Raw genomic sequence first — 20,902 nt, 5'->3', positions numbered from 1 at the left:
CCCATTGACCTACAGCTGTAACCTCAGGGACACTCTAGGAACTGGTGAACTTTTAAAGCCACTTGATGCCACAATAGCTCTGAAACCAGAAAAGTCAACAAACTGCCTCTCATAAAAGTGCTGAACATTTTGGTGAATATTTGGGTACTGGACTGAGGACTTCACTGGTGTTTCCTAGTTATATTCACTCACCAGCCTTATATTCCCAGGTACCATTACAGCCAGCTCACAGCTGCAGTAAGAATTTGTGGTCTTTCCCCTATTTCAGCTTTTAAGAAATAGAAACATAAGTGATACAAACTCTGTAGGCACCAAGCAGTACAGTGGAGGGCATAATGGTACACAGGCATGTGTATCTGTGTTTATATTATATGTGATATATAATAAATAAATGGCATATATGTGTTATCATTTTCTATACATCACAATTACCAGGTATTAGCTGCTTCGCTGGGTTCAGTGAAATACATCCTTGTAATCAGCTCTAAACCATTTCACATGGAAACTTCCGATTTGTAGGCTGGGGAGCCAAGCACGATATATTATTTTAGAGCTGTAAGGACTCAAATTGGTCAAAATTTTCTCAGTCTCCTTACTAATTTTGTTCCTTTACATTTATATACATTCTAAGTGATAAAAATTCTCCAATACATAAAACTTATTATACAATAAACAATTACTGAAGGCCTCTCTAAGATTCATAAGGATGTGTAATTCTTTTCATTTTATACATGTGAACTGAGACCAAAGATTTATGTAACATTCCAAGGTCACCACTATTTGAAGGTCATTCTACACAATAACTTCTCACAGCTGGATGCCTATATTTTCTCTTGTCTGGGGTGTTTAGTAAAAATAAAGAGTTGCAAACTCTGATTTTCAGGTGAGTCACTTTCTGGTACATTAATATGATGCAGGTCCGTTTCCAGACACAGGACATTTTTTGGAATGTGGTTCTCACAGCAAATGGTGCCCCAGAATGAGGACACTAAAAGAAAAATTGAGGTCGTTGATACAGATCACACACATACAGTGCTTATTTGTGAATATTACTTACCTGTTACCAAGTTGCCACCTTAAGGGAAGGAGAGCTTATAAACATGCATGCACATATATACAAGTCATCAGAAACCCACAAATGAGACATACACAACAGACATTGGTGGACCAATCACCTGCAAACACATTCACAATGCACATCAATACACCTGACTCATGACAAACCCAGTAAATAGCTCACCACATATACACTAACACTACACACTTGTCACCAAAAACACAGAAGGCCGCACACAAAAAATCTCACAAGCACACGAACAACACATTTGCACACTAAGGCACACACTCACTACACAAGCAGCACACACCCTCCTATTAAAAATGAGGGCATGTTTCTTCCCTTTCTGACCCATCCCCTTCCTGGAGGAAGGCCATAAGCATGGGGCAGGTTAGCCTATTCAGTCACAGATGCACTCATTAAACCACCACAACATGGTGTGCACATGGTAAATCACAAAGCCATGCACATGGTCATACAACAAGCCAATATACAGAGAAAATGAAACAATACAGCTTCTTATGTCACACACCAGTGTGTCACCCACAGACTCAGCTTGCACGTGCTGCACCACATGCTGCTGAGCAGAGGTGTGACCCTTCTCTCACCTGACCTTGGCTCCTCTGAGGTCAGGCATCTGCTTGTCCAGCATCAGAGCCTACAATGTCACCTCCGATACTCAGCTGTGATGCAAGTACTTTCAGTCACAGGCATGAATCAGGAGTCCCTAATCACAGGCAAGAGGCCTATAACTTGGTGTACATGGGCTAAAACAGGGCCAGGTTAGGTCTGACTCAGGAAGAGTCAGGCTGTGAGTCAGATACCTATGCACACACGTGCACACGCAAATGCAACTATCAATCACAATGTACACAAGCAGAATATAGTGCCTAGAGACTCACAGAGACGCACACACAGTCATGAGCTTAGAGTCTCATCCATGAGTCAACCATCACACAGGCAGATCTATCCATGAAACAATGCAGACATCCAGCCTCTCTGACCTGTGCTCATCTTTGGTGAGTTGAGACACCTTCTGCTCCAGACTGTTGCCCAGCTCCTCAGGTTTTCCTCAGGAGTCCTAACATCCACACAAATAGAAGCATCTGGGGCTTGGCACTTCTACAGACTTTCATTTTGTTTAAGCAGCTCCAGAGAAAGGAATCAACAGATAACCCCTGCTGACACCCAGCAGGGGACTGACACCCAGTCCCCAAGCTTCTGAATAATTCTGCCTGCCCTTGGGGAGCTGGGTGTCTAAGAGCCAGAGGGACTAGAGTCCTAGGGGACAGTGTCTCTGATTCCAGTGATGCCTGGACTCCTTTCTTCTTGGCCACGTTCCAGCTGGGACAAACGAGTTTTCAACTTTTAATTTGGAAATGATTTTAAAGATACAGAAATGTTATAAAACTGATGTCAAGAATTTTTGGGAAGTCCCTATCCTGATTGCCCAATGTTTTTTTTTTCCTTTTTTTTATTTAATTATTTTTCAAGTACAGTTTTCTGTCTATTACTCCCATCCCATCCCACCCCATCTTCCCCCCTCCCTCCCATTTCCACCCTTCTCAGTTGTTGTCCATGTATCCTTTATATAGGTTCCTCTAAATTCCTCCCTTATTTCCCCTGAAATTCCCTCCCCTCTCCCCTCTGGTCACTGCCAGCCTGTTCTCTGTTTCAGTGTCTTTGGTTATATTTTGCTTGCTTGTTTGTTTTGTTGTTTAGCTTCCTGTTAGAGGTGAGATCATATGGTATTTGTCCTTCAACACCTGGCTTATTTCACTCAGCATAATGCTTTCCAGTTCCATCCATGTTGTTGCAAAAGGTAGGAGCTCCTTCTTTCTTTCTGCAGCATAAAATTCCATTGTGTATATGTACCATAGTTTTTTGATCCATTCATTTACTGATGGGCACCTAGGTTGCTTCCAACTCTTGGCTATTGTAAATTGTGCTGCTATGAACATTGGGGTGCATAGTATTGGAACTTCTAGCCACAGCAATCAGACAAGAAAAGGAAATAAAAGGCATCCAAATCAGAAAGGAGGAAACAAAACTGTCATTGTTTGCAGATGACATGATAGTGTACATGGAAAATCCTATAGCCTCTACCAAAAAACTGCTCGAACTAATAAATGAATTTGGCAAAACAGCGGGATACAAAGTCAATATCCAGAAATCAAAGGCATTTCTGTATACTAACAATGAATCAGCAGAAGCAGAAATCAAGAAAATAATCCCATTTGATATAGCAAAAAGAAAAATAAAATATCTGGGAATAAATCTAACCAATGAGGTTAAAGACCTGTATGCAGAAAATTACACAACACTGAAGACAGAAATCAAGGAAGACACAAACAAATGGAGACGTATACCGTGTTCAGGGATTGGAAGAATTAACATCATCAAAATGTCCATACTACCCAAAGCAATTTACAGATTCAATGCAATACCTATTAAAGTACCAATGGCATATTTCACAGACATAGAAGAAACACTTCAAAAATTTATATGGAACCATAAAAGACCCCGAATAGCAGCTGCAATGTTAAGAAAGAAGAACAAAGTAGGAGGGATCACAATACCTGATATCAAACTGTATTACAAGGCCAGTGTAATCAAAACAGCCTGCTACTGGCATAAAAACAGGCACATAGACCAATGGAACAGAATAGAGAACCCAGAAATAAACCCAACTCTCTACAGTTAATTAATATTTGAGTAGATATTTTGATGATATATAAACATGACTTTTTCCTTATTAGCATTTCACCCACTATATTTAACATCCATGGTGATTCTTTTTTTATTTTCCTTTATTTGTAAATTATATTCTTTGATTATGCTGTTACAGCTCTCCCCATATTTCCCAGTTTTGCCCCCTCCACCCAGCACTTCCCACTCCCTCAGGCCATCCACACTCTGTTGTTCACATCCCTGGGTCATGCATATAAGTGTTTTGGCTGTTTCATTTCCTTTACTTTACATCCCCATGACTATTCTGTAACTACCTGTTTGTACTTAATTTTTCACCTCTTCAACCCATTTCCCCACACTTCCCTCTCAGTTGGCAATCATCAGCACACTCTCCATGTCCATTATTCTGTCTCTCCTGTTTTTGTTTGCTTAGTGTTTTTTTCATATTCAGTTGCTGATAGATATATATTTATTGCCATTTTAAACTATTGTTCATAGTTTTTCTCTTCTTCTTTTTCTTAAATAAGTCCTTTCAACATTTCATATAATAATGGCTTGGTGATAAAGAACTCCTTTAGGTTTTTTTTTTTCTGTCTGGGAAGTTCTTTATCTATTTTTTATTCTAAATGATAGCCTTGCTGGTAGAGCAATGTTGGCTGTAGGTCCCCGTTTTTATGACTTTGAGTATTTCTTGCCAATCCCTGCTAGCCTGCAGTTTCTTTTGAGAAATCAGTTGATAGTCTTATGGGAACTCCTTTGTGGATAACTGCCTGTTTAAGATTCTCCTTTTATATTTAACCTTTGGCATTTTAATGATGATGTGCCTTCAAGTGGGCCTCTTTGCATCCACCTTCTTTGGGACTCCCTGTGCTTCTTGGACTGGCATGTCTATTTCCTTCACCAAATAATGGAAGTTCTTTTTCATTGTTTTTTCAAATAGATTTTCAGTTTTTTGCTTTTTCTTTTCTCCTTCTGGCACCCCCCATGTGAATGTTTGAACATTTGAGGTTGCTGGAGAGGCTTCTTAAAGTATCCTTAGTTTATTTTTTGATTCCTTTTTTCCTGTTGTTTTATATTTCCTTAAGTTCCAGATCACTGACTTGATTCTAAGCTCCATCCACTTTACTGTTGTTTCCCTGGAAATTGTCCTTTATTTCAGTTAGTGTATCCTTTGTTTATGACTGGATCTTTTTTATTCTGTTCAAGTCTTTACTAAGTTCCTTGAGCAGCCTTATAACCAGTATTTTGAACTCTGCATCTGACAGAGTGCTTATCTCTATTTTGTGTAGTTCTTTTCCTGGAGTTTTATTCTGTTCTTTGATTTGGGCCTTGTTTCTTTGTCTACTCGTTTTGCAGCCTCCATGTGTTTCTTTCTGTGTGTTAGGTAGAGCTGCTATGACTCCCTGTCTTAGTAGAGTGGCTTAATGTTGTAGGTGTCCCTTAGGGTCCGGTAGCACAGCTTCCCCTGTCACCCCAGATGGGTATTCTAGGTGTGCTCTTTGTGTGGGCTGAGTATACTCTCTTCTTGTAGATGATCCTTGGTTGTTGCTGGCAGATTAATGGGAATGATTTATGCAGGCCAGTAACCTGCAAGGATTGGCTGTGATCACTTACCACCAACCTCCACTCTGTGTGGAGGATCAGCTGTGTAGGAGCAAGGAGATGGTGCTCTGACATGGTCTGTAGCTGTCCACTGGATGCATAGGCTCTGAGGTTTCTCATGTGGTGCAGGACAAGCTTAGCTGCCTCCTGTGTTCTTCCTGAAGCTACTGTGCAGGAGGTATAATGCAATTTGAGATGACTACTACTTGTGCTGGGCTTGGAGTTTCCCAGGCAAAGATCCTCTCTGAATCAAGGCTGACTGCTGCTAGTGCCAGACCTTGGGCCTCTTAGCAAGAGGTATGGGGGTCTTGGTGGCTCCCTGAGGCTGGCTATTGCTTCTTTGAGATGTTTAGGAAGTTGTGAAGCATGAGGCAAGACCAGCCATTCCTATGGAAAAGCCACTGTTAACAGTTTGGTTGGGCCCATAAGTTGGGTGAGACAGAGTGTCAGGGGATCTCTAGGGCAGGGCAAACAGTGTAAGGCAGGTTGATGGAGTTTCAGATATGGCACCCAGGAGTGAGCTGTGTGGCTTTGTGGAGGGAGGATTCAGCAAAGGGACAGTGGCCTCTGCCTGCCTTGTTGTCTGGAAGAAAACTGTTCCCCAGCTTTCACCTTGATGCCAGACACTTCAGTTTTTCCCAGTATGCCACTGGTGCCTGTCAAACTGCTAACCCAGTGCTGAAGCCCAGAGGGAGTGAGTCTAAATCTGTACGTGTTTTCTTTAAGAGGAAGTGCTTGGGACTCTAGAAGTTTCTTCCCTCAACTCAATGTGCAGTGATTTTTGCAGACGGAACTCATGGAGACTTGTCTACCTGTCACTGGAACTCTGGGCTGGGGGCTGTTGTGGGATTGGGACTCTTTGCTCCTGAGATATTCCTTTCAAATTCTTATCTACCAATGTGGATGTGGCACCAGCCCTTTCCACATCGCTGCCTCTTATTCTAGTCTGGATGGATGTTATTCCTTTGACTCTGTAGTTTTCGGGTTTCCACTCAACTCAATTCCTGACAGTTTTGAGTAATGGTTGTTCTATAGTTAAGTTGTAATTTTGATGTGGTTGTGCAAGGAGGGGAGCTGTGTTTACCTATGTCACCATGTTTATTTCATTGGTGATTCTTATATGACAAGATTATCACAAATGTGATGCTCGAATGGTAACTTTACAAATAGTATCTTTTCTCCTGTGATTATTAATTGTGGTCTCTTATAAGAAGGAAGTTACCCTTATTCCTCACTCATTTGTTTTCTATTTCTATATATCATAAAGAACTCATGGATTTTTACTTATTATTCTCTGAGTTATAATCCATTACTATTGTTATTCATTTTTAATCTCTAGGTATGTTTATTGTTTCCAAAGGTTCTAAATATATCAGAGAAGTCAAGGAGAGAATATATATAAAAGGAACACAGAAAGTAAGAACTAGATAGCAAAGCCTAAAGCAGTGTTTACATGTCAGGATGAGTCAGGAGTGGGGCAGGAAGAATGAGGGATGGGAACAGTGTGTGTGTGTGTGTGTGTGTGTATCTGTGTGTGTGTATTTATATGTGTTTTCATCTATTTATAATTTTTACAACCCATTATCTTGAACAGATATCTAATTCTAGTTTAACATCCGAGAGTCCTTTGCAGCTTCTCCTTTCCTACGTCCATAGTACCTTTCCTGTGAGAGCGAGGAATCACTCCCTCTTCCTCGTTGTTTACTTATTTGCTGAATGTTTGAACACGTGGGAAGTAGTTCAGCATCTTGAACTTATACATGACACTGTTAATGACACCCTAACCACAGCTTAAGACTTTGTTTCTAGGTTTTTTTTTTAATGCGTGAGTTTAGACAAAATAATGGGTTCAAGAATTACCAGGGTACTTACATTATTTCCCTCTTTAATCTAATTATGGTATTAATTTATACAGTTGGGTTCATTTGTCTTCATCGTTCTATTTTGCTTCATGCACCACCTCTTCTATTTATTTTCTAGTTGAAAAAGAGAGACAACATAGTCTTAACTATGCTAATAATTATGTTCATCTCCCATCTCTTCTGTCCACCTTCTCTGGGTAAACCATTTGATTAGTTTCTGATTTATTCTTCCTGTGTTTCTTTTTGCTCAAATGGGCAGACATATGTGTATTTTATTTCTTCTTAATTTTTAGAAAAATTTCAATGCTCTATGTGCCCTTTGGCACATTGCTTGTTTCTATTTAACAGTATATCCAGATGTTTCTCCCTATTGATTCATAGTTATCTGTGTTTTCATTCTTTGACAGTTGTAAATTACTCAGTTTCATTGATGCTCTGAAGAGTTTTCTTCAGGGGTCCTAAAATGAGATATCGGTGATGAATCTTGTAATTGCCACTGAATTGTGTATAATAGAAGGGTAAAGCAGTCAATTTCATGTTTATATATTAAACTTTTCTTAAAAACTAAAAGGGAAGTAAGAAGTAATCTCTGCATACAGCACAGAACAGAATTATAAAATAATAGCAATGTATGATTAATATGTTAATAGAGGGGTAATGGAATTTCAAAATATATATAATTATTCAAAAGTGAGGTAGACAAGAGAGAATAAATGTGAAACAAGTGTATCCCATAGTTATGGGGAAAGTATAAATTTAAATATATTATGATTACTTTAGATGTCAATAGAGAAATAGCTCCAGAAATAACAATTGTTGCTGCATATAAAAAAACAAAATCCAATTTTAAATACACCATTGACAAAAGGACACCTCATTGACAATTTGGACACAGAAATGTCTAAAGTGATGGAAAACAATGTCATGTAAAACCTCACATGAGAAAACCCACATCTTTACTAGGTATACTATAGTAATACCTATATCTAGATTCATATCTATATATGCACCCATGTCTACAGATATAAAGTATTGATATTAATATGAGAAGTACATGAAATATTAATGCAGGCCCTATTGCTAGAAATATCTGTATCCAAATTTGTATCTATATATGTCTATCTGTATTTGCATCTACATCTATAGACATAAAGTATCAATATTAATATGAGAAGTAGATGAAGTATTAATGCAGGACCCATTGCTAGAAATATCCCCACATTTTAAACAAAGTAGAGTACTTTAGGCTCTGGCTGGTATAGCTCAGTGGATTGAGTGTGGGCTGAGACCTGAAGTGTTTGATTCCCAGTCAGGGCACATGCCTGGGATGTGGGCCAGTCCCAAGTGGGGGCCACGTGAGAGGCAACCACACACTGATAGTCCTCCCTCCATTCACCTCTCTCTAGAAATAAATAATTTTTTTAAAAGAAGTAGAGTGCTTTAAATGTATTTTTTAAAAGTTTGTCTCTCCTTGGTTGAACTTTCTCTTTGTAGCACATGTGAATTTTCATAGTATACTTATTCTGATCACGGATGATTACAGTCAACCAGCATGATGTCATTGAATGTGAGTTGGGAAGACATGCCCACAATCAGCTTGAAGCCAAGAAAAGCCAGCATTAAAAAAATTGTTTAAAAATTTAAAAAGAAACTAAGAAGTCATCTCTGCATACGGAACAGAAAAGAATGACAAAATAATAATAATAAAAAGAATGACAAAATAATAATAATGAATGATTAATAAGTTAGTACAGGGGTAAAGGAATATCAAAACATACATAATTAATCAAAAAGGAGGAACACAGCAGTAGCAGATCATGACAGTAAATCAGTATGTCTTCATAAAACAGCATGAAAATGCATAAGCAAAAACTGACATATCTCAGTGGAGAAAAAGACAAATTCATGAACAAGAACTAAATTTAAAAAAATAAAATAAAATAGAGGAAATTTATAGTTAAAATTGTGTGACAGGTTTTGGAAAAGATTTTGCATACACCTTATAAAAGATGATGAACAACTGAAATATATTATTTAGGAATAAAGAATTATTCCTAAACAATCCAAGTAGCAAACATGACCTCATTGACATATTAACTTCTTTAACCCAATTGACAAACATTCTAAGGCCTGCTTTATATCTCTGTTCCTCAGGCTGTAGATGAAGGGGTTCAGCATGGGAGTAACTACTGTATACATGACCGAAGCAATTATGTCTTTGGAATCCCATGATGAGGAAAATAAGTAAACACCAACAAGTGTCCCATAGTATAAAGACACCACAAGGAGATGGGAGCCACAGGTAGAAAAGGCTTTTAAGAGTCTCTTAGTGGAGGGAGCCTTCAGGATGATGGACCCTATATGGATATATGAGCCAAAAATCACAGTCAAAGGCAAGAATAAAAGCATTCCTCCCTCAGTGAAGATGACCATCTCATTGAGGGAGATGTCTGAGCAGCTGAGTTTCAGGAGCATAGTGATGTCACAGAAGAAGTGGGTGATGACATTGTTGGCACAGAAAGACCGTTGGACCAAGAGGATGGTGTGTAAGAGGGCACTGGCACAGGAGATGATCCAGGATCCAGCCACCAGCAGCACACACAACTCCTCCCTCACGATAGTAGTGTAGTGTAGAGGGTGACAGATGGCCACGTACCTGTCATATGCCATCACTGCCAGAAGGAAATTGTCAAGACCACCAAAAACTAACAAAAAATACAACTGAGAAATGCATCCCACATAGGGAATGGATTGTTGCCGTGTGTGCATATTCATTAGCATCTTAGGAACAGTGACAGATGGCAGACAAATGTCAGAGAAGGCCAAGTGGCCGAGGAAGAAGTACATGGGCGTGTGCAGGCGAGAGTCCAGCCTGATGATCAGGATGATGAGCAGGTTGCCCAGCACTGTGGTCAGGTACATGCCCAGGAACAGGGCAAAGAACAGGCCCTGCTGCCCTGGAGGGATGGGGAGCCCCAGGAGGAGGAACTCGGACATGCTGCTCTGGTTCCCAGGCCTCATGCTGCTCAACTGTCTGCTGGACATGAGGAAGGTTTGAAACTCTCAAAATCCTGGAAATATAACCAGGACCATTACATCTCATACTGTAGTTTTCTGGGAAAATCTTGAAATTTTAACTATGACCTTATTAATTTTTGTTTAGATTTATTTAATTATTGTTCAAGTACAGCTTTCTGTCTTATATTACCAGCCCTGCCCACTCCCCCAGTGCTCCCCACTTCCTCCCATTTTCCCCCACCTTAGTTATTGTCCATGTGTCCTTTATACTTGTTCCTGTGAATCCTTCCCCTTTTCCCCTGTGATTCTCTCCCCTCTCCCATCTGGTCCCTGTCAGCCTGTTCTGTATTTCAGTGTCTTTGGTCATATCTTGCTTGCTTGTTTGTTGTGTGTTTTAGGTTCCTGTTAAAGGTGTGATCATATGGTATTTGTCTTTCACCACCTGGCTTATTTCATTCAGCATAATGCTTTCCAGTTCCATCCATGATGTTGCAAAGGGTAGGAGCTCCTTCTTTCTTTCTGCTGCATAGAATTCCATTGTGTATATGTACCATAGTTTTCTTATCCATTCATTTACTCATGGTCATATAGGTTGCTTCCAACTCTTGTATAACCTTATTAATTTTTTATACTAGTAAATGTATGCATCTCTTCTGTGGCCCAGTCTGCTTCCAGGAAAACACTGAACCCAAAAAGCAGCCAACAAGACCTCACTGCACAGAAGCACAAGGTGTTTACCATTTTATGTAGCCATTACTTACTGAACACAGTCTCTGTCAGGACCTCTACTAAGGACTCAGATGCTACAGTGAACAAGAAGAGCAAGGTGCCCATTTCTAGGAATTTAGAGCTCAGTGAGCATGGAGGGATAATTTGTACACTGGTCTGGTGAATGCACAACTCACTGCACCAGAGTTGGAAAATGAGCCCTGAAAACTGGGATGAATTCTGTCTGACTTAAGTAAATATGAGACTCCAGTGCTGAGGAGATGTTGGAACAATGTGACACTCTGCCTGTGAACTTGCTAAGTTCCATTCACCTACAGCTGTAACCTCAGGGACACTCTAGGAACTGGGGAACTTTTAAAGCCACTTGATGCCACAATAGCTCGGAAACTAGAAAAGTCCACAGACTGCCTTTCATAAAAGTGCTGAACATTTTGGTGAATATTTGGGTACTGGACTGAGGACTTCACTGGTGTTCCCTAGTTATATCCACTCATCAGCTTTACATTCCCAGATAGTACAACCACTTCACAGCTGCAGTAAGAATTTGTGGTCTTTCACCTATTTCAGCTTTTAAGAAATAGAAACATAAGTGATACAAACTCTGTGGGCACCGAGCAGTACAGTGGCAGGCAGAATGGTACATAGTTGTGTATATCTGTGTTTATATTACATGTGATATATAATATATAAATGACATATATGTGTTATCATTTTCTATACATCACAATGACCAAGTATCAGCTGTTTCATGGAGTTCAGTGTAATACATCGTGTAATCAGCACCCATGCTCTAAACCACTACACATGGAAACTTCCCTTTTGTTTCTTAGGGAGTCAAGCACGATGTATTATCTTAGGGCTGTAAGGACTCAAATTTGTACAAAATTTTCTTAGTCTCCTTACTAATTTTGTTCCTTTACATTTATATACATATCAAGTCAGAAAACTTCTCCAATACATACAAATTTTTATACAATAAATAATTACTGACGGTCTCTCTAAGATTCAGAAGGAAGTGTGATCCTTTCCATTTTATAGATGTGAACTGAGGCCAAGGATTTACATAACATTCCAATGTCACCAGTATTTGAAGTTCATTCTGCCCAATAACTTTTCACAGCTGGATGCCTGGCTTTTTCTTTTGCCTGGGGTGGGGTTTTTTTTTAAAGATTTTCTTTGTTTATCTTTAGAGAAGAAGGGAAGGAGAGAAGGAGAGAAAAATCAATGTATGGTTGCCTCTCATGAGTCCCCTGCTGGGAACAGTCCTGCAACCCAGATATGTGCCCTGACTGGGAATTGAACCGCGGTCCTTTGGTTCACAGGCCTGTGCTCAATCCACTGAGCTACACCAGCCAGGGTGTTGCCTGGGATGTTTAGTAAAAATAATGAGTTGCAAATTCTGATTTGCAGTTCAGTCACACTCAGGTACATGAATATGATAGCAGGTCCATTTTCAGACAAAGGATGTGTTTTGGAGTTTGGTTCTCACAGCTAATGGTGCCCCAGAATGAGGACACTTAAAGAAAATTTGAGGTCATTGATGCAGATCACAAACACACAGTGCTAATTTGTGAATATTACTTACCTGTTACTAAGTTGCCAGCCTAAGGGAAGGAGAGCATGCACACAAACATACATGCACATACATATAAGTCATCAGAAACCCGTAAATGAGACATACACAACACACATTGATGGACCAATCACCTGCAAACATACTCACAATGCACATCAACACACGTGACTCAAGACACACCCAGTAAACAGCTCACCACATATACACTAATACTACCCACATGTCACCAAAAACACAAAAGGCCGCAAACAAAATATCTGACAAGAAACACAAATGAACAGCACATATGCACACCCAGGAACACATTCACCATAAAAGCAACACACACCTTTCTATTAAAAATGAGAGCATGCTTTTACCCCTTCTACCCATCTCTTTCCGAGAGTAAGGCCATCAGGGTGGTGCAGGTTAGCCTATTCAGTCACAGATACACTCATTAAACAACTCATTAAACCACAACATAGTGTGCACCTGGTAAACCACAGCACCGTGCACATGGCCACACAATAGACCAATATACAGAGAAAATTAAACAATACAGCTTCTTATCTCACACACCAGTGTGTCACCCACAGACACAGCTCACATGTACACCAGCACATGCTGCTGAGCAGAGGTGTGACCCTTCTCTCACCTGACCTTGGCTCCTCTGAGGTCAGGCATCTGCTTGTCCAGCATCAGAGCCTACAATGTCACCTCCGATGATCAGCTGTGATGCAAGTACTTTCAGTCACAGGCATGAATCAGGAGTCCCTAATCACAGGCAAGAGGCCTATAACTTGGTGTCCATGGGCTAAAACAGGGCCAGGTTCGGTCTAACTCAGGAAGAGTCAGGCTGTGAGTCAGATACCTGTGCACACACTTCCACACGCAAAAGCAACTATCAATCACAATGTACACAAGCAGAATACAGTACCTAGACAGTCAGTGAGACACACACACAGTCATGAGCTTAGAGTCTCATCCATGAATCAACCATCACACAGGCAGATCTATTCATGAAACAATGCAGACATCCAGCCTCTCTGACCTGTGCTCATCTTTGGTGAGTTGAGACACCTTCTGCTCCAGACTGTTGCCCAGCTCCTCAGGTTTTCCTCAGGAGTCCTAACATCCACACAAATAGAAGAAGCATCTGGGGCTTGGCACTTCTACAGACTTTCATTTTGTTTAAGCAGCTCCAGAGAAACGAATCAACAGATAACCCTTACTAATGAGAGACTGACACCCAGTCCCCAAGCTTCTGAATAATTCTGCCTGCCCTTTGGGGAGCTGGGTGTCTAAGAGCCAGAGGAACTAGAGTCCTAGGGGACAGTATCTCTGATTCCAGTGATGCCTGGACTCCTTTCTTCTTGGCCACCTTCCAGCTGGGACAAAGATCCAGAAATGTTAAAGATACAGAAATGTTATAAAACTGATGTCAAGAATTCTTGGAAAGGCCCTACTCTGATTCCCCAATGTTTAATGTTTTACTGTGTTTACCTTTCATGCGCATGTATGTATTAATGTATGTATGTTTCATGCTTAGATTTTCACCAGGTATACCACACTGTATATTTTAAGAAGACATATGATATTAATTTCTTTCTTTACTAGTGTTTGAATCCTTGATCAATATACTTATTAGCATTTCAGCCACTATGTTTAACATCCATCCGTGATTCTTTTTTATACTTTCCTTTTTTTCAATTATATTCTTTGATTATACTGTTACAGTTGTCCCAACTTTTCCCTATTTTGCCACCTCCACCCAGAACCCCCTACTCCCTCAGGCCATCCCCACTCCATTGTTCAGATCCATGGGTCATGCATGTAAATTCTTTGGCTGCTCCATTTCCTTTCCTTACATCCCCATCACTATTCTGTCACTACCTCTTAGTACCCAATTCTCTCACCTCTTCACCCATTTCCCAACACTCCCCTCCCAACTGACAATCATCAGCACATTCTTCATATCCATTATTCTATCTCTCCTGTATTTGTTTGCCTAGTCTGGTTTTCACATTCAATTGTTGATAGATATGTATTTATTGCTATTTTATTTTTCATAGTTCCTCCCTTCTCCTTTTTCTTAAATAAGTCCTTTCAACATTTCATATAATAATGGCTCAGTGGTAAAGAATTCCTTTAGTTTTTTTCTGTCTGGGAAGCTGGTTATCTACCTTTGCTAAATGATAGCTTTCTAAATGATAAATGATAGCTTTGCTGGGTAGAGGAATGTTAGCTGTAAGACCCTGCTTTTATTGACTTTGAGTATTCTTGCCAATCCCTGCTAGCCTGCAAAGTTTCTTTTGAGAAATTGGTTGATAGTCTTATGGGAACTCCTTTGTAGGTAACTGCCTGCTTTTTTCTTGCTGCTTCTAAGATTCTCCCTTTATATTTAAGCTTTGGCACTTTAATGGTGATGTGTCTTTGAGTGGATCTCTTTGTGTCCACAATGTTTGGGACTCTCTGTGCTTCTTGGACTGGCATGTCTATTTCCTTCACCAAATAACGAACCTTCTTTTTCATTATTTTTTTCCCAAAGAGATTTTTACTATTCTGCTTTTTTCTTTTTTCTTTCTGGCACCCCACATGTGAATGTGGAATATTGGAAGTTGCTACAGTGGCTCCTTAAAGTACCCTTACTTCATTTTTTTATTTCTTTTTGTTCTTGTTGTTTTTTGTTCCCGTAACTTCCAAGTCACTGATCTGATTCTCAGCTTCATCCATTCTGCTGTTATTTCCCTGAAAATTGTTCTTTATCTCAGTTAGTGTATCCTTTGTTTCAGACTGGATCTTTTTTATTCTGTTGAAGTCTTCCCTAAGTTCCTTGAGCAGCCTTATAGCCAGTATTTTGAACTCTGCATCTGACAGAGTGCTTATCTCTATTTTGTGTAGTTCTTTTCCTGGAGTTTTATTCTGTCCTTTGATTCTGTCCTTTCTTTGTCTACTCGTTTTGGCAGCCTCCATGTGTTTCTTTCTGTGTGTTAAGTAGAGCTGCTATGACTCCCTGTCTTAGTAGAGTGGCTTAATGTTGTAGGTGTCCCTTAGGGTCCGATAGTACAGCTTCCCCTGTCACCCGACATGGGTATTCGAGGAGTGCCCTTTGTGTGGGCTGAGTATACTCTCTTCTTGTAGTTGAGCCTTGGTTGTTGCTGGCAGATTAATGGGAATGAGTTATGCAGGCCAGTCACATGCAAGGATTGGCTGTGATCACTTACCACCAACCTCCACTCTGTGTGGAGTGATCAGCTGTGCAGGAGCAAGGAGATGGTGCTCTGACATAATTTGTAGCTGTCCTCTGAATGCATAGGCTCTGAGGTTTCTCATGTGGTGCAAGACAAGCTTAGCTGCCTCCTGTGTTCTACCTGAAGCTACTGTGCAGGAGGTATAATGCAATTTGAGATGACTGCTACCTGTGCTGGGCTTGGAGGTTTTCAGGAAAAGCTGATCTCTGAATCAAGGCTGGCTGCTGCTAGTGCCAGGCCTTGGGCCACTTAGCAAGTGGTATGGGGGGTATGGTGGCTCACTGAGGCTGGCTATTGCTTGTTTGAGATGATTAGGAAGTTGTGAAGCATGAGGCAAGACCAGCCATTCCTATGGAAAAGCCACTGTTAGCAGTTTGGGTGGGCTCATAAGTTGGGTGAGACAGAGTGTCAGGGGATCTCTAGGGCAGGGCAAACAGTGTAAGGCAGTTTGATGACACCGACATTTGAGCTGTGTGGCTTTGTGGAGGGAGGATTCCGAAAAGGGACAGTGGCCTCTGCCTGCTTTGTTGTCTGGAAGAAAACTGTTCCCCAGCTCTCACCTTGATGCCAGATACTTCAGTTTCTCCCAGTATGCCACTGGTGCCTGTCAAACTGCTAACCAGTTGCTGGAGTCCAGAGGGAGTGGGCCTAAATCTGTACGTGTTTTCTTTAAGAGGAAGTGCTTGGGACTCTAGAAGTTTCTTCCCTCAACTCAATGTGCAGTGATTTTTGCAGACGGAACTCATGGAGACTTGTCTTCCTGGCACTGGAACTCTGGGCTGGGGGCTGTTTTGGGTCTGGGACTCCTAGCTCCTGAGATATTCCTGTCAAATTTTTTCCACCACATGTGGATGAGGCCCCAGCCTGTTCCACATCACTGCCTCTTATTCTAGTCTGGATGATGGATGTGGTTTCTTTGATTCTGTAATTTTTGGATTTCCACTCAACTCAATTTGTGACAGTTTTTGGTGATGGTTGTTTTATAGTTAAGTTGTAATTTTGTTGTACTTGTGCAAGGAGGAGAGCTATGTTTACCTATGCCACCATGTTGATTTCATTGGTGATTTTTATATGACAAGATTATCACAAATGTGATGCTCGAATGGTAATTTTACAAATAGTATCTCTTCTCCTGTCTTTATTAATTGTGGTCTCTTATAAGAATGAAGTTACCCTTATTCCCCACTCATTTGTTTCCTATTTCTACATATCATAAAGACTCATGGATTTTTACTCATTATTACCTGAGTTATAAGTCATTACTGTAGTTATTTATTTTGAATCTCTAGGTGTGCTTATTGTTTCCAAGGATTCTAAATAATATCAGAGAAGTCAAGGAGAGAATATATATAAAAGGAACAGAGAAAGTAAAAACTAGAAAGCAAAGCCTAAAGCAGTGTTATGATATATATGATATATATGATATATATATCATATAAGTTTTCATCTATTTATAACTTTTGAAGCCCATTATGTTGAACAGATACCCAATTTTTGTTTAACACCCAGGAGTCCTTTGCAGCTTCTCCTTCTCTACGTGCATAGTACCTTTCCTGTGAGAGTGAGGAGTCACTCCCTTCTCCTCGCTGTTTACTTATTTGCTGAATGTTTGAACACTTGGGAAGTAGTTCAGCATCTTGAACTCATACATGACGCTGTTAATGACACACTAACCACAGCTTAAGGCTTTGTTTCTAGGGGTTTTTTTAATGCATGAGTTTAGACAAAATTCTGAATTCAAGAATTACTAATAATAATTACAGTAATTACATTATTTCCCTCCTTAGTCTAATTATGGTGTTACTTTAAGATACAATTAGGTTCATTTGTCTTCTTCTTTCCATTTTGCTTCATGCACCAACTCTTCTATTTATTTTCTAGTGGCAAAACACATCATTTTCATTACTACCCTAATGATTATACTCATGTCCCATCTCTTCTGTCGACCTTCTCTGGATAAACAATTTCATTAGTTTCTGATTTATACTTCCTTTTTGCTAAAGGAAGTGTTTCTTTTGGCTAAAATGGGCAGACATATGTATATTTTATTTTTCCTTAATGTTTACAAAGAGTTCAGTGTTACAAGTACCATTTTGCACCCTGCTTTTTTTTTTCATTTAACACTATATCCAGATATTTCTCCATATTGATTCATAGATATCTGTATTTTTATTTCTTCACAGGTGCAAATTACCCAATTTCATTGATGCTCTGTAGAGGTTCTTGTGGAGATTCCTAAATTGAGATATTGTTCACGAGTCTACTAAATACCACTGAATTGTGTATCTTAGGAGGCTAGAGTGGTCAATGTCATGTTTTATATATTAAATGTTACTCAAAAATTAAAAGGGAGGTAATAAGTGATCTTTGCATACAGCACAGAAAGGAATTTAAAAAATAGTAATAATGTATGATTCATAAGTTGGTATAGGGATAATGGAATTTCAAAATATATATAATTAATCAAAAGGGAGAAACACACCAGTATCAGATCATGACACTAAATCTGTGTGTCTTGAAAAAACAGTCTAAAAATACATAAGGAAAAACTGACATATCTCAGTGGAGGAAAAGATAAATTCATAGTTAAAATTGTGCAACAGGTTTTGCAGAAGATTTTGCAGATACTTTATAATACATGATGAACAAGTGAAAAATATAATTTAGGAATAAAGAATTATAAACAATCCAAGTAGCAAATCTGACCTTGTTGACATATTACCTTCTTTAACCCAGTTGACAAATATTCTAAGGCCTGCTGTATATCTCTGTTCCTCAGGCTGTAGATGAAGGGATTCAGCATGGGGGTAACTACTGTATACATGACTGAAGCAATTATGTCTTTGGAATCCCATGATGAGGACAAAAAGTAAACAACAGCAAGTGTCCCATAGAATAAAGACACCACAAAGAGATGAGAGCCACAGGTAGAAAAAGCTTTAAAGAGTCTCTTAGTAGAGGGAGCCTTCATGATGATGGTCCCTATACGGATATATGAGCCCACAATAATAGCCAAAGGCAAGAATACAAATATTCCTCCCTGAGCATGGAGGACCAGCTCATTGACGGAGATGTCTGAGCAGCTGAGTTTCAGGAGCACAGTGAGGTCACAAAAGAAGTGGGTGATGACATTGTTGGCACAGAAGGACAGTCGGACCAAGAGGATGGTGTGCAAGAGGGCGCTGCCACAGGAGATGATCCAGGATCCAGCCACCAGCAGCACACACAACTCCTCCCTCATGATAGTAGTGTAGTGTAGAGGGTGACAGATGGCCACGTACCTGTCATATGCCATCACTGCCAGAAGGAAATTGTCATGATTACCAAAAACTATGAAAAAATACAACTGAGAAATGCATCCCACATAGGGAATGGATTGTTGCCGTGTGTGCATATTCATGAGCATCTTAGGAACAGTGACAGATGACAGAGAAATGTCAGAGAAGGCCAAGTGGCTGAGGAAGAAGTACATGGGCGTGTGCAGGCGAGAGTCCAGCCTGATGATCAGGATGATGAGCAGGTTGCCCAGCACTGTGGTCAGGTACATGCCCAGGAACAGGGCAAAGAACAGGCCCTGCTGCTCTGGAGGGATGGGGAGCCCCAGGAGGAGGAATTCGGACATGCTGCTCAGGTTCCCAGGCCTCATGCTGCTCATCTCTCTGCTGGACATGAGGAAGGTTTGGGACTTTCAGAATTCTGGAAATATAACCAGGACCATCACATCTCATACTGTAATTTCCTGGGAAAATCATGAAATTTTATCTACATCCTTATTAATTGTTTTTACTAGTAAATGTAGGCATCTCTGCTGTTACTCACTCTGGTTCTAGGAAAATAGTGAACCCAAAAACCAGCCATCAAGACCTTACTGCACAGAAGCAGGAGGTGGTTACCCTTTCATTCAGCCATTACTTACTGAACACAGAGTCTGTGTGGGGACCTCTACTAAGGACTCAGATGCTACAGTGAACAAGAAGAGCAAGGTGCCCATTTCTAGGAGTTTACAGCTCAATGAGCATGGAGGGATAATATGTATAGCAGTCCAGTGAATACATAGTTACCTGGGGCAGAATTGGAAAATGAGCCCTGAAAACTGGGATCACCTTTTGTCTGCCTTATATAAACATGAGACTCTAGGGCTGAGGAGATGTTGGAACAATGTGACACTCTGCCTGTGAACTTGCCAAGTCCCATTGACCTATAGCTGTAAACCCAGGGACACTCTAGAAATTGGTGAACTTTTAAAGCCACTTGATGCCACAATAGCTCTGAAACCAGAAAAGTCAACAAACTGCCTTTCATAACAGTGCTGAACATTTTGGTGAATATTTGGGTACTGGACTGAGGACTTCACTGGTGTTTCCTAGTTATATCCACTCACCAGCCTTATATTCCCAGATACCATTACAGCCAGCTCACAGCTGCAGTAAGAATTTGTGGTCTTTCACCTATTTCAGCTTTTAAGAAATACAAACTCTGTAGGCAGCAAGCAGTACATTGGCAGACAGAATGGTATACAGATGTGTACCTGTGTTTGTATTACATGAGATATATATAATATAAATGACATGTATGTGTTATCATTTTCTATACATTACAATTACCAAGTATTAGCTGCTTCACGGGGTTCAGTGTAATACATCTGTGTAATAAGCACCCATGCTCTAAATCACTTCACATGGAAACTTCCGATTTCTTGGCTGGGGAGCCAAGCACAATATATTATTTTAGAGCTGTAAGGACTCAAATTGGTCAAAATTTTCTCAGTCTCCTTACTAATTTTGTTCCTTCACATTTATATACATTTCAAGGGAGAAAACTTCTCCAATACGTACGAATTTGTATACAATAAAGAATTACTGAAGACCTCTCTAAGATTCAGAAGGAAGTGTAATTCTTTCCATTTTATATATGTAAACTGAGGCCAAGGATTTACATAATGTTTCAAGGTCACCACTATCTGAAGGTCATTCTGCCCAATAACTTCTCACAGCTGGACGACTGGATTTTCTTTTGCCTGGGATGTTTAGTAAAAATAAAGAGTTGCAAATTCTGATTTCCAATTTAGTCACACTCAGGTACATGAATATGACAGCAGGTCCATTCCCAGACACGGGACATTTTTTGGAATTTGATT

The 20,902-nt window shown here is 40.0% G+C and overlaps 1 protein-coding gene across 1 annotated transcript; it reads right to left on the bottom strand.

Moving 5' to 3' along the window:
* Positions 1-9,294: 9,294 nt before the first annotated feature.
* On the bottom strand, positions 9,295-19,411 carry LOC118995928 (olfactory receptor 1J4-like). Its single transcript, XM_037059054.1, has 2 exons — positions 18,915-19,411; positions 9,295-10,234 (listed from the first exon to the last, which is right to left on the bottom strand). Exons 1-2 carry the CDS (start codon positions 19,409-19,411, stop codon positions 9,295-9,297), a joined length of 1,437 nt encoding a protein of 478 aa, XP_036914949.1.
* Between the last annotated feature and the right edge of the window lie 1,491 nt (positions 19,412-20,902).

This window comes from Sturnira hondurensis, unplaced genomic scaffold (genome assembly GCF_014824575.4).
Source record: "Sturnira hondurensis isolate 20B ecotype Veracruz unplaced genomic scaffold, ASM1482457v3 Scaffold0010448, whole genome shotgun sequence".
Lineage (NCBI taxonomy): Eukaryota > Metazoa > Chordata > Mammalia > Chiroptera > Phyllostomidae > Sturnira > Sturnira hondurensis.
The sequence above is the reverse complement of the archived record's forward strand: the minus strand, read 5'-3'. Positions and strand labels throughout refer to the sequence as shown.

Coding starts and splice junctions, on each gene's coding strand:
- LOC118995928 (XM_037059054.1), bottom strand. CDS start 19,411: ATGAGGCCTGGGAACCTGAGCAGCATGTCCGAATTCCTCCTCCTGGGG. Junction 10,235..18,914: donor ACCATCCTCTTGGTCCGACT/GTCCTTCTGTGC, acceptor ACAGTTGAGCAG/CATGAGGCCTGGGAACCAGA.